General features: G+C 41.2%; 1 protein-coding gene across 4 annotated transcripts in view; it reads left to right on the top strand.

The window, feature by feature from the left end:
* Positions 1–14,204, top strand: part of CLHC1 (clathrin heavy chain linker domain containing 1) — a 62,170-nt gene that overhangs the window by 44,211 nt on the left and 3,755 nt on the right. For all 4 annotated transcript variants that reach the window (XM_055123109.1, XM_004609212.2, XM_055123110.1 and 1 more), the window contains 2 exons: positions 2,990–3,164; positions 8,411–8,613. In XM_055123109.1, the coding sequence (XP_054979084.1) occupies positions 2,990–3,164; positions 8,411–8,613 (378 nt within the window). The remainder of the gene's footprint in view (positions 1–2,989; positions 3,165–8,410; positions 8,614–14,204) is intronic.

Below are 14,204 nucleotides of genomic sequence, written 5' to 3'. Positions count from 1 at the left end.
TTTCCATGCAGGAGGCTGAGGTGGGCCCAACTAGTTCCAGGGCCGAGTGCATGCAGGTCATTTGATCTAGCCTTTTGAGCTACAGCTCAGCCTACATGTTCTTTTATTTCAAAATTAAGTTGCATTTTTTGTTGCATTCTTTATTAAAAATAATTTTTTTTAAACATTGGTCTTAAAAGCTATAAGGTACCGGAGAGATAGATAGCACAGTGTGTAGGCACTTGCCTTGCACACAGCCCATGGCTGACCTGGGTTTGATCCTTGGCATCCTGTAGGGACCTTGGAATCTGCCAAGACTAAACCCTGAGCACTGCCAGTTGTGGCCAAAACAAAAATGATAAATGTTTGTGTTTAAGGGGTACAAGGTTACCATACTATGCCCACCAGCAAAGTGCAAATATCTCTGCCACATCCACTGAACCATCTTGGCTCATGTTTTCCTCTTGATCCCTTTTATAATCTCAGTTCTTAGTTCTCTGGTTAGAGTCTATGAGTTTCACTGGATGTTGTCTGTCGTTTCTCTATGTATCACATGTGAGTGAAATTATCCAGTGTTTGTCTTTCTCCTGACTTCTTTCACACAATTCCCTCTAGTTCCATTCATAGCTTTCATCTTTTCTTATGGCTGAGTAGGATTCCATTGTGAGTGTGTGTGTGTGTGTGTGTATTCAGATAGATGTGTTTTGTTTGTGTATGTACTACATTTTTTCATTCAACTATTATTGACAAGGGGTTGTTTCCAGATCTTAGCTATTATTGATTATATTGTGAAAGGTTTTTTTTTTAATTGAGTAGGTGGTTGAGGAGTTTGGGCCACATCTGGTGGTGCTGAAGCTTACTCATGGCTGTCTCAGGAATCCCTCCAGTGGGACTCAGGGAACCTATACGAGGTGCCAGGGATCAAACCTGGATCTGCTGCATGCAATGAAAATGCCTTCTCCATTGTACCATCTGTCTGGCCACTTAAAACTTTTAGTCTAATAGTTTAGGAAGTCGAGTTATAATAGTGTTCAAGTTTCTGGTGCTGATGTACAAAGGAACTGTACATCCCCACCACTGTACCCATGACCCTCCTACCTTCCCTATGTCACCTTCAGTTTGACTCTAAGTGTGTTTTGTGTTCTTTGAATAGGTACTTAAGAATAGAATTGCTGGGCCATATGTAATTCTATTTTGTTGTTGTTGTTGTTGTTTTGGGGGCCACACCCAGCAGTGTTTATCCCTGGCTTTAGCTCTGGCTCTGCACCCAGGGATCACTCCTGATAGGCTCCGGAGACCATATGAGATGCTGGGGATCCAACCCAGGTTGGATGCATGCAAGGCAAGCACCCTACCTGATAACTATTGCTCTAGTCCCATAATTATATTTTTTCCCTTTTTAGAGTGACGAACTTACAGTCCAACCAACAGTGAATGAAGGTTCCTTTTCAGGGTCCCTTCCAGAGCTTGTTTCTGGCCGTTTTTTGACATAGGCCATTCTCACCGGTGTGTGGTAGTATCTCATGTTGATTTGCATTTCCATCTTAAGCAGTGAAGATGGGCAATTTTTCATGTGCCTGTTGGCCATCTGTATATCTTTTTTGTTTGTTTGTTTGTTTGTTTGTCTGGGGGCTACCCCAGGCAGTGCTCATTTGGCTCAGCTTGGGTGTTGCTCTGTGGTACTTGGAGGACCCTGTGGTGTCAGAGAATCAAGCAGATATCCTACTTGGAAAGCATGTGCTCAGCATGTTGAGCTATCTCTCTGGCCCATGTGCATAGAGTGGACACTCTGGGGGAAGTTTCCATCCAGCTCTTCTCCCATTTTCATAGGGTTGTTTGTTTTATATTGCTGAGTCTTGCAAATGTGTTAATTATCTTGGATATTAACCCTTTATCAGATATGTGGTATATGGATACTTCTCTCCCATTCAATAGGAAGACTTTTTCTTTTAGCAATAGTTTCTGTGACAGTGCAAAAGCTTTTTAGTTCTATGTACTCCCAGGAATTTTTGTTTTTATCTTTTGTTTTGGGGTTTGAGGGACTAGCATGCAGCCTATTGAGCTATGTTGCTCTGGTTCATCTATTTGTTTATTTATTTATTTATTTATATTTTTGGTTTTCCTTCCCACTGAATCAAATCACCAAAGAAAACACTGACACTGATAGCATGAAGTATTTTACTCTTGCTTTTTTTGGGGGGGATACATTTTGTTGACTTATGCCTGACTCTTTAATCCATTTTGAATTAACTTATCTATATGGTATGAGATAGTGATCCAGTTTTCATTCTTGTGTGTGTGGCTATTCATTTGGTCCAACACCATTTGTTGTTTTTAAATTATTATTTTTATGTTTGGTTTTTGAGCCTCATCTGGTAGTGCTTAAAGTTCCCTATAGTATATGTATACTGGTTAATATTTTCTTTCAGTTTTTATTTTATTTTTGTTTCTACTTTTAAACTTCCTCTGGAGGTTCTGAGGGAGATTCTGTTCCATGCTTGTCTACTAATTTCTAGGCGGTGACAGTAAATTTTGCCATTTCTTAACTTGTGGACACATTTCCACATGAAATATTGAGTCACTAGTCATATATAAGTTTAAACATAAGTACAGTAAAATTTATGACCAATGGCGAATTATATTTCAAATTATTATTATTTTTTTTTCTTTTTTGGGTGGTGACACCCAGTGATGCTCAGGGGTTATTTACTCCTGGTAGTGCTTGGGAGACCATATGGGATGCCGGAGATTGAACCAAAGTTGGCCATGTGCAAGGCAAACGCCCTATCTACTGTACTATCACTCCAGCCCCTCAAATTATTGTTATTATTTACAGTGTAGGGATCAAACTGAAGGTGTGCAGTTTCTCTAGGTCACATTACTTCCTAGACCTAAATATGCAAATTTAGATACAATTTTTCAAAAAATAATAAAAGATGAAGATAGTAATATGAAGCAAGAAAAAAGTGTTCTAAAGTGTTTGACTCTAAAGACTTTTCTTTTTCTGTAGATGCTGGAAGAATTAAAGGAAAGCCTTTTCCATTATTGCTATTCTTTGAGGCTATCTTTAGCACAAGTCATGCTTTTAAAAGCCCTGTTGATGCAGAGCTAACACTGGAAGGAATCAAGTGTGGATTATCAGAACAACGTTTAGATTTAGTTATCAACTGGGTGACCCAGGAAAAGTAAGCAAAATTAAGCTTTTAAATTAATTTTAATATTTGGTTAATAAAGTTATTTGTTGTCATAATTTTAACAGTTTTCTTATCAGTGTATTATTTGAGTACTTATTTCAGATCCCTTTTGCAGTTAATCCATCAAAAACGATTGATTAATCAGGCAGGAGAGGTAGTACAAGGGTCAAGGGGCTTGCCTTGCATACATGGCCTACCCAAGTCTGATCCCTGACATCACATGTTCTCCGGGCATCACAAGGAACACACCCTGAGCATTAAGCCATAAGTAGTCCCCAAGCACTGATGAAACTCCCCCTCTCCCTTCATACCCCCAACAGAAGTATTCATTAATCATTCATGGAGTAAGTAGGTCTTGACACATTGAGCCCTTGATTCACTTTTACAAGATGGACTAGACCACTTAAAAATGGGTGGAAGCCTCAGCTTGGAAGACAGCCTCACATGCTAGGTAAAGAAGCAGCTCTGATAGAAGAGGGACCACCAAGCAAAGGGTGCTAGGTGGGCCCACTAGGGATGGGAGATACGGGATGAAAATAGACTATAGACTGAACATGATGCCTACTTAGTATCTCTGTAGCAAACCACAACACCCAAAAGGAGATAGATAGCAAAAGGGAATGCCCTGCCACAGAGGTGGGGTGGGGTGGAGGGGGCAGGGTGGGGGTAGTGAGAGGGATGCTGGGACCATTGGTGGTGGAAAATGGGCACTGGTGAAGGGTTGGGTACTCAATCATTGTATGACTGAAACGTAAGCATGAAAGTTTGTAAGTCTGTAACTTTATCTCACACTGATTCACTAATAAAATGTTTTTAATTGAAAATAAAAAAAGAAAGTGGGTGGAAGCCAATCAGAAAGGCTTGAAAAGGATTGATCTATATTAAGTTGATAGGAAGAATATGGTTCCAGACAATCTGTGTATACAGGCAAAGGATAAACCCAGGAAACAACTTATAAGCAGAAAATTAGCACTTAGAAGACTATACACATTAACAGGCAGAATGTAGCTTCTTGGAGTTGATTCTCAGCACAGATGAGTAGGTTTGTACCAGAAATCCCTTAGATTGAGTTCTCTAGAATTAAAACCTTAGACAAAAATTTGTATATACATTATTGACAGAGGAGGGCTTTTCTTTAGTTTTGTTTTGGAGCACACCTGGATGCTTAGGGGTTACTCCCATTTCTGCACTTAGGAATCACTCCTGACAGTGCTCAGGGGACTATATGGGATGCTGAGGACAGAACCAGGGTCAGCGACATGCAAGACAAACATAGAATCACTATATTATCTTTCTGGCTTCAAAAGGGGGCTTTTAAAGAAAAACTTAAGGAAATGAGTGAAGCAGAATGGGAAAGCCAAACCCATGCCAAACACGGATGTGGCTTCATGCAAAGTCTAACCTTGACCTACTTTATAGACAGATGACTTTGGAGTATAATTGGCCTACTCCAGAGTTAGCCTCCCATGAGGCAAATGGTCAGCTTTTTGTACCTCTTTGCTAGGCTGGACATCTCTCTGTTGTGAGCTCTCTGTACAGGTAAGAATACACACATTTCTATGCACTGTAGTTTCTTCTAGCCAAGGGTAAGAGGTAACCTTGAGCCACTGGTTGTCAACAATTGGGAAGATGATACTGCCTCCTGTCACTGCAATTCATTCTAGAACTGTAATTTGTCTTTTGCAACTTTATTGATGCATACTTTACCTAAATATGGCATACATATTTAAAGTGTATAATTTGATCTGGGGCTGGAGCGATAGCACAGCGGGTAGGGCGTTTGCTTTGCACGCGGTCGACCTGGGTTCAATTCCCAGCATTCCATATGGTCCTCCAAGCACCGCCAGGAGTAATTCCTGAGTGCAGAGCCAGGAGTAACCCCTGTGCATTGCTGGGTGTGACCCAAAAAGCATAAAAAATAAATAAAGTGTATAATTTGATTACTTTTATTTTATTTTAATTATTATAATAGTTTAGAGGTAGCACAGTTGCAGGAGTGTGGATGTTTATGATTTTTAGGTGCACAGTTATCAAACTTCACCACCACTAAAGTGCCTATGATCTACCACTGCCCCATATCACCTCCAGCCTCTCTATTCTCCCAGTACCCTTTTCCCACCTCTTGGTAATCTCAGTCCTGTAATCCAAGGCCAAGGATTTGTCATTGTTTGAAATTATCTGCTCCCTTGTTTAATTTCTATATATATCACAGCCAAGTGAGATCTTCTTGTATTTATCCTCCACCCTCTGACAGACTTTGCTTAGCATAATACCGTCCAGTTCCATTAAAGTTGAGGCAAATTGCAAAAGTTCTATTTTGTATAGACACAAGAAGACAATATTATGCTTTTGTAACTTGGGATTTAATTGGCTTCGAATATTATTCATTCCCGGGCATCTGCTCTCTCAACTTAAGCCTCAGTGCCCTCAGTTCCTAGCACCCCAAAAGCAGGGTCCCAATGAGGGATGGGATGGACCCAGGCAAGCAGTGAGTTATGTGCTACCCTGGCGTCGAGATGGGCCTGGCCAAAGTGCCTAATTCTTAACTATAAGTTAAGAGCTTGATCATGGACAAATGCTGTCATGATTCAAAAGTAATGACGAGACTAGGACCCTCCTAGGGATAGGAAAGACTAATCTGGCCTGAGCACTGTAGTCTGAGGTCGAGATGGCCCCAGGAGAGCAATTCTTTAAGTTTAATGCATCTCTTATTGTGTCCATACAAAATGATTAATATTGTGAATGCTTATGTGTTTGCTGGACGAGGAGAGGAGAAAGACATTCATCTGACTCTGCCCTAGGGTGGGCCATTCTGCTGAAAGAGAATCTGTCCTAGAAGCAGCATCTCCTGAGGGGAAGAACTTTACCTCTATTGATTGTGACCACACCTATGTGTAAACTCCAACCCCCTCATGCTGGGGGGATTTAACTAGACTGGAAAAGTGGGTTGGGGGTGAGATACAGGGGGAGATTCAAAGCTGGGAGAGAAGAGAAGCAGAGAGACAGGAGAGAATGGAATAAATGGCAACTGAATGAGCAGCTCGGACCGAACCCGCATACCTGGGGGCGGTTGATAGGAGAGCTGCCCCTGGCAGATTAGTTTTTTTACACACCACCATTATACCTTCCCTCCACCATTGTCTCCAATTTTTCCCAACCACCTCTTAAGCCTGCCCCCAGAACAGGCCCTCAATAATTTCTTTTATATTGCTTGGTATCAATAATTTAATGCATATATTTAAGTTATACAATTTGGCAAAGTTTTAACATATTCTCATAAAATAATAACTATAATCAAAACAACAAACATACATAATCTTCAAATGTTTCCTTATGTTCCTTACTGTTGCTTCCTCTTCCTTTTCACTACATGATTTTTTTCTACCCCCTCCTATATAGATAAGATAACCGATAACGATAACCTGTTTTCTCTCACTTATGCTGATAGATCAGTTTGCTGAGTCTAAGAAAAATTATAGTGATTGTACAGATGGTTCGCTTCTATTGTGTACAAAGCCGGCACATTTAAATATGACAGGTGAAATCTCCTTGAGCCATCTCAAAAGAACTGCTTCTTTAATCTCTTAACAAGGCATATTTGGGCTCCATTCCACCCTTGTTTCTCATCACTGTATTACTGTCATCCTGTTCATCGATTTACTCAAGCAGGCACTAGTAACGTTTCAATTTGTCCCAGCCCTGAGATTTTAGCAGCCTCTCCATACTCGTCTTTCTCAACGATTGGAGGCTTCTTTCGGGGTCAGGGTAATGAGACCTGTTATTGTTACTATTTTTGGCATATCAAATACACCACGGGGAGCTCACCAGGCTCTGCCATGTGGGCGGGACACTCTCCATAGCTTGTCAGGCTCTCCAAGAGGCAAAATCAGTCTAAAATAAAATTTTACGATAACACTAGTCTGTTTTTCTCTTATTACAAATGCTTACAAGCACTGTGGATGACTTGGAGGTTAAATTTATTACTGTCATTTCCCCCTATCCTTCCCTGTATTGTTATTGCTATGACCAGGAATCCGACGCGCTTGGCCTGGCTAGTTGGGGTGCTCATGGCCACTGTTTTTTCGTAGTGTGCTTGCATACTTGTGGTTCACTAGAGATTGCACACTTTATTGTGGAGCTGAGGAGCACACAATACCACTGAGGTTGTACTCAGGGGTAGTACAGAGCATGAGACATCTGAACTCTTACCTGTAAGACAGACTTTCTATCACTGACATAGACATCTGACCTCCTGTTACCACTAGCTTTAACCAACATTCAATAAATTCCTTTTTCTCCCTCCTTTTTTTTTTTCAACGTTTAAGCCACATCTGGTGTTGCTCCAGGCCTACTTCTATCTTGACACTCAAGGGTTTTTCTTGGCGGGTGGGGCTCAGGGGCTAATATGGGGTACCGGGAATTGAACCCATATTGGCTATGTGCAAGGTAAGCACCCTACCTGCTGTACTGTCTCTAGCCCAATTTAATTCCTACATTATCCAGGTTTTAACATCTAGATACTGTTGAGAACACTTGAAACCCCTTACTACAAAACTTTGTTTACCTTGTAATCTTATTATTTATATCCTTATTTTGGATTTGTTGGGGACAGGGGGCAGATAACCACATCAGGTCTGGTGATGCTTAGAGCTTGCTTGTGGCTTTGTGCTCAGGGATCACTCATGGTAGTCCTCAGGGGACCATAAATGATGCTGAAAATTGAACAGGATGTTTCTCATGCCTTATCTTTTGTACCATTTCTCCAGCCTTACCTTGTACTTTTGTTTGTTTTGGCAATACCCATCATTGTTCAGGAATTATTCCTGGCTCTGTGCTCCGGAATTATTCCTGGCATTGCTCATGGAATCATATGGATTGCTAGGAATTGAACCCGGGTCAGCCACCTGCAAGGCAAACACCCTACCCCTTGTACTATCTCTTTGGCCCCATCCTTGTAATTCTTAATCTCACCAGTCTTTTCAGGAGGCTTTTAAGCTTGTTTGCAGATTTTTTTTTAAAAGCTTGGGCTCAGCTTCCCCAAAATATCTTCCTCCAAAGGAGTACATACTGACTGTTTTTATTTTAGCTGTTAAATCTTCTAAATATTTGTTTTTATATCAATTTGCCTATTAACTTAAAATTCTTATAGACCATAGAAAATAAATTCCAGTGTGCTGAATTTTCAAATATTCTCATCCATTCAGTTTCTCTGTGTGTTATTGATCTGCTTGCTCTAGGCTGACATTTTGTGAGAAGGCTGGAGATGTGATTTATGACTATGGGGAGCATAACATTAACAGCAAGGCCAAGTGCTTAGCTTTAGCTCAGATTATCTACAATGAGTGTGGCCTGTACAAGAAAGCTCTTCTTTGCCAGTGTAAACAGGGTCAAATTCATGAGGTCATGGAGCATATACAACATGTCAAGGACTTGACTTCTGGTAAGTAAAAATATGCCTCCAAATTTTTGTCTGCTTTTTGTTGTTGTTGTTGTTTGTGGTGCCAAGGATTGAACCAGGGCCCCATACATGCAAGGCAGGATACTGAGTTACATCCTTTGCCCCCTTTAAGAAAAGCCTGCTTTGGGGCTGGGACATGGCTCAGCAGTTGCCTCTCACGCTCCTGCCATAGAAATAGAGTTCTACTTTTGTGGGTATGTTTAAATTCTTGGCTTTAATAATAAGATTATCAATCATAACAGGCAATATTTTGTGTTTGGGGGTTTGTTTCATATATATGTATGTATGTGTATATATATGTATATATATATATATACATGTATAACTTAAAAGCAAGCTCACAGAAGTATGCGGCTGCTTTGCGGCTGCGCAATATCTTATAGCCTAGTTCTCCCTCTGGGAGAACCTGGCAAACTACCGAGAGTTTCCTGCCCACGTGAGAGAGCCTTGCAAAGTCCCCATGGTGTATTAGTATGCCAAAATCAGTATCAAGCTGGGTCTCATTCCCCTGACCCTGAAAGAGCCTCCAATGCAGCACTGTTGGGAAGGATGAGTAGAGAGAGGCTTCTAAAATCTCAGGGCTAGGACGAATAGAGAGGTTGCTGAGACTACTCGAGAAATTCGACAATCAACAGGAGGATGATGATGATGATGATGATGATGATGATGATGATGATGATATACATATACATATATATATATCCCTAGAGGGGAGAAGATCACAGTCAGCATTGCTCAGGACTCACCTCACTCCTGTCTCTGTGCTCAGAGGTCACTCAAGGTGGCAGGTGATGTTTAGGAGACATATGCCTGCTGGGAATTGAACTTGGGTCAGCCATGTACAGAGCAAGCACCTTAGGCCCTGGCAATATTTGGGGTTTACATTATAAAGTCTGTTTTCTACATACTGTTAAGATTTTTAAAATAATTTTCAATGAAAATAATTCAGCTAAAGCAGAATGATACTCATGCTAGACATTCAAATTAATTATGTATTCATTTAGTACATAAACATTTAGTAAGTCAGATAATAATGAAATATGTAGGTTTTTTTGTTTGAGTGGGGTCACACCAGCTGTGCTTAGGGCTTACTCCTAACTCTGCCCTCAGGGATCACTCCTGATTGCTCTCAGGGGACCTTGTGTGGTACTGGGGATAGAATATGTAATCAGCTGTGTGCAAGACAAAAGTGCTCTACTTGTTTTATTATATCTCTGGCTCTGAAATACATAGTTTTAAACATAAATATAACATGATGGACCAGGTTATTATTTTTAAAAATTGAATTTGTTGATATGTTCTGTACTGTGATCTTAGCATTGAAGAATTAGCAAAATCATGTTATTTTCAAAATTTTGAAACACCTCGCTTGCAGTTGGGCAGTAACGAGAGAATTGGGTGCCTTAGAATCAGGGATCCCAGATGAATGGGCTGATCTATGAGTCTGATTCAGCAGTAAACTAGCCTTGAAGTGCAGCCAGTTCTGATATTTCCTTTCCTTCCAGAACTCGGAGCTTTATACTATTTATACTTTAAAAATATATTTAGCCCAAGAGTAGTAGAGATAAGGACCAGGAGGTCTGCCCCACAGCTTGGAAACTGGCCTCACATGCTGGGGGAAAAGGCAGCTCAGATAGATAAGGGAACACCAAGTAGAGGATGTTGGGAGGACCCATTCGGGTTGGAAGATGCGTGCTGAAAGTAGACTATGGACTGAACATGAAGGCCACTCAATACCTTTATTGCAAACAACAACACCCAAAAGGAGAGAGAACAAAAGGGAATGCCCTGTCACAGAGGCAGGGTGGGGTGGTGGGGGATGGGGTGGGAGTGGTGAGAGGGATACTGGGATCATTTATGGAAGAGAATGGGCACTGGTGGAGGGATGGGTAAATGATCACTGTATGACTGAAATACAAACATGAAAGTTCATAAGTTTGTAACTGTACCCACGGTGATTCACTAATAAAAAATTAATATGTATATATATACATATATATTTAGGATCCCAAATAACTTTGTTAACATGGATTATATCTATTTATACTTAACACATTCGAGGTGAAAACAAATATATTTATTCACTTAAAAAAGCAACAGATTGATAAACCTATTGCATGTTATCATAATACCCTGGGTTTGTTTCCTAGAACTGAAAAAAAAAATGGCATTGCTTAAATGTATTTTCCAAATCTCCCTCATCTCTGGTTTATTAGAGGAGAGCTGACTTGTGTCTGCTCTGTATTCAGCTTGTTTTAACATCACATGTCAGATAGTTCTTATAAAGCACCATGCTTTTCAGAGAATGAGAGTGAAAAGGCAAATAACAACTTATTTTCATTAAAATGGTTTTGATGTTATTACTACTAGAACATATTTTGAGAGCCACTGTTCTAGATAATTATGAATTAAATAGATACCATACTTTTATTATATATACCGTATAATATTACTGAAAGAAAGCATATATGAGACAGTGATGAGACATGGCATATATGAGACATGCCAAGCCAAGATATAAAGAAAATATATGGCAAGATGTCATAAACAAAGGGGGAAGTTTATAGGATGTGAATTTGTATTCATTAGTTACTCAGAGGCCATATCTTGTACAGTCTTGTTTAAATGTTGGTTAATTGGTAAATTCATGAATAAATTTGAATGTGTAATTGAATAAAATAGAATTATGAAATATAGAGGATGAGCAGTGCTCTATAAATAGCTTCACCCTAATGAAGGTGAGTTTGAATGGCCTAAATAATAAATTACTGCTTCTCTTGGGAAATTAAAAATAAACATTTCATATCATTGATAGAAATTAATATTCTGCCCTTGCCTGTTTTTTCTTTTACCATTTTTATCTTTCTCTATATGTATATATTTGTATACATGCATATACACATGTGCATACATACAATATGTTTTTCTTTATTTTAGAAACAGTGTAGATTGGAAAGTGGTAGACTGGAAATCAAATAGACTATTCTCCTTTATACATTTATATTTCTGGGAAAATTAACATCTCTAAGTGCTATTTTCTTAGTTGATAATATTTCATTTACACTGAATGTGAAATACTTTAATTTAAATACATATGTTTCTAGCACAGTAAATATGTGTTTAATAAACATTAAGTTACTATTACCTTGAGAATATAAATTCTGTTTATGATAGTTTTTGAAATGATTTCAGAAAATTATTCTAAAAATTAGTTCATTTGCTACCCTGGGAGAATATTTTTACTTTAAAGAATTTAGGGACTTAGACAATCTTCAGGTCTGAGGCTCCCTGATGATTTCTAGCTACTCTGAGTCCCAGCCAAGGCCACCCACCTGGCATGACTGCTGTCATTTCTGGAAAAAATTCCAGCCCAGTCCTGGGATCTACCCAGTCTCCTGAGCTGACAGGTAGAGCCTGCTGAGGGAGGAGGCATAGCCCTTTGCTGCTTTGAAGGACCTTCACCCAGAGGTCAGCCCTCACCTCTTCTGTAAGGCAGACCGGGAGACACAGGGAGACTGTGAAGGCCATATGCAATACTGGCCCTTCCACTCTGAAGACCCTCATCCAGGACCTGAAGCTTGAACTTGACAGCATAAGGGCTGTCTTGGATGGACATGATGACCTGTTCACCAAGAAGATTCATCCAGGAGGTGCAAATTGGAGGTGTTCCATTTACATTATCCCATCTCAGAAAGTCCTGGAACCAGAGGAGTCAGTGGTGTGGGACGGAACTCAAGACTGAAGGAACCAGTGACGGGGAAAGTTTACGGAAGAGGCCCTACCTTTGCTCCCTTGGAGGTGGTCAGTGATGTGTGTCATGAGCCCATGGGGTGGATGAATGAAACACTGACCCATTAACTGGGGAAAGAAGAAGAAAGGAGTCCACTCATGCTTTAAGGAGCTGACCGTTAGTAAGTCTGCCATCCCAGAGAATGTCCTGAATTCCAGTCCGTGGATATGTTCACCTGTGGCTAGTTTGCGCCTCTTCTGAGCAGATGGCAGCTGTGGAGACATCCTCTCTCCAGGATGGTGCCTTCATGTGAGGAGTTTGGAGGGTCAGGAGCAGCATTTAGCCTGCTGCAGTCCTGGCTGTGTAACCTGTGGGGACTCTATCGAGAATCCCCCATCTTCCTCAAGGCTCACTAGACCAGATGCTCGGGTGTCTGATACCCTTCTTGGAGACTCAGACTATCACCGAGTTCATGCTTCTAGAAAATAAACGTCATCTGCTTCAGTGCCCCAGCATTAGTCAGCTAAAGGATCTGATTCTGAGAGGCCGTTGTGCCTGTGCTGAGCCCCTGCTCCCAGCTCAAGTCTTGAACTTGAGAAGGCACTTCCATGGGAACCGCCTCTCCGTGGCTACCCTGGTGCCTGTACTGCGCCCCTATCTGGCTGCTCTTCTTTTTTTTCCTTCTTTTTGGGTCACACCCAGCAATGCACAGGGTTACTCCTGGCTCATGCTCTCAGGAATTAATCCTGGCAGTGCTCGGGGGATCATATGGGATGCTGGGAATTGAATCTGGGTTGGCTGCATGCAAGGCAAACGCCCTACCTGCTGTGCTATTGCTCCAGCCCTGGCTGCTCTTCTTAATGCTGGAGGTTCAACCTGCCCCTGAGGAGAAGTGAAGAGTCCCAACATGCTTCACCCATCAGTGTCTGGTCAGCTTTGTCCAAGGAACTAAGGGAAAGGTCACGTTCACTTTTGTCAGCATGAAATTCTGTTCTTACTGTGGCGAGATCCTTTCCACAACTGTAAACCCATGGTATTCCCTGTCTCCTGTTAGAGTGGGTGAGATTCAGAAAATTTTGTTTCAGAACTTAGGATGTGAAAATAGTGACTAAGTATGCACCACAGAAGCACAGGCCCGCGGATTCTGATGCGGTTCATAGGATGGCAATGGGAGAGATACGTAGCTTGTGGACCATACTGGGGAGTGATGGGATCTTCAGGGACTCAAAACCATAGAGTCTGAGGTAAAACCTGAATATCAAGGGATTCTCTGCTCTGGAGTACACAAGAGGGAGCTTCTTAATGTATAATGTTTTTGGAAAGCAATCTGTTGTTGGGTTTGGGGGCCATACCCAGCAATGCTTAGGGGCAACTCCCAACCCTATACTCAGGGGTCATACCTGGTAGTGCTTGGGAGATGTAGGGAGCCATTTTACAGAGCTTGGCTCTTATCTTCTGATTAAACAGAGGCTTACTTAAATTCCTGTAGCAAGGTTGCCACTCCTGATCTTACTGATCTTATCCATTTGTTTATCTCTAGCTAATGCCCATGCCACACCCTGCATTTTACTACTGTTTGTACTGGGGGTCCCCAGCATGCATACCATACCACCTCCTCCCAGCAGAGAGGTATAAATACTGTAACTGCCATAGAATAAACACTCTCTCTCTCCTCCTCCTTCTGGCTCTGCGTCTGTTCATTCGGCTGCGTCCCCTTCTCAGTCCCACGAAGGGTCCTCCTTGCTGGACAGGACGGGACCCCCACAGGGAGACTGTATGTTGTATTGGGGATTGAACTGGGGTCAGAAGCAATGCAAAGCAATGCTTTACCCACTGAGGTCAG

The sequence above is a fragment of the Sorex araneus genome, chromosome X (genome assembly GCF_027595985.1).
Source record: "Sorex araneus isolate mSorAra2 chromosome X, mSorAra2.pri, whole genome shotgun sequence".
Lineage (NCBI taxonomy): Eukaryota > Metazoa > Chordata > Mammalia > Eulipotyphla > Soricidae > Sorex > Sorex araneus.
Note: the sequence above shows the minus strand (reverse complement) of the source record. Positions and strands in the feature narration are given on the sequence as shown.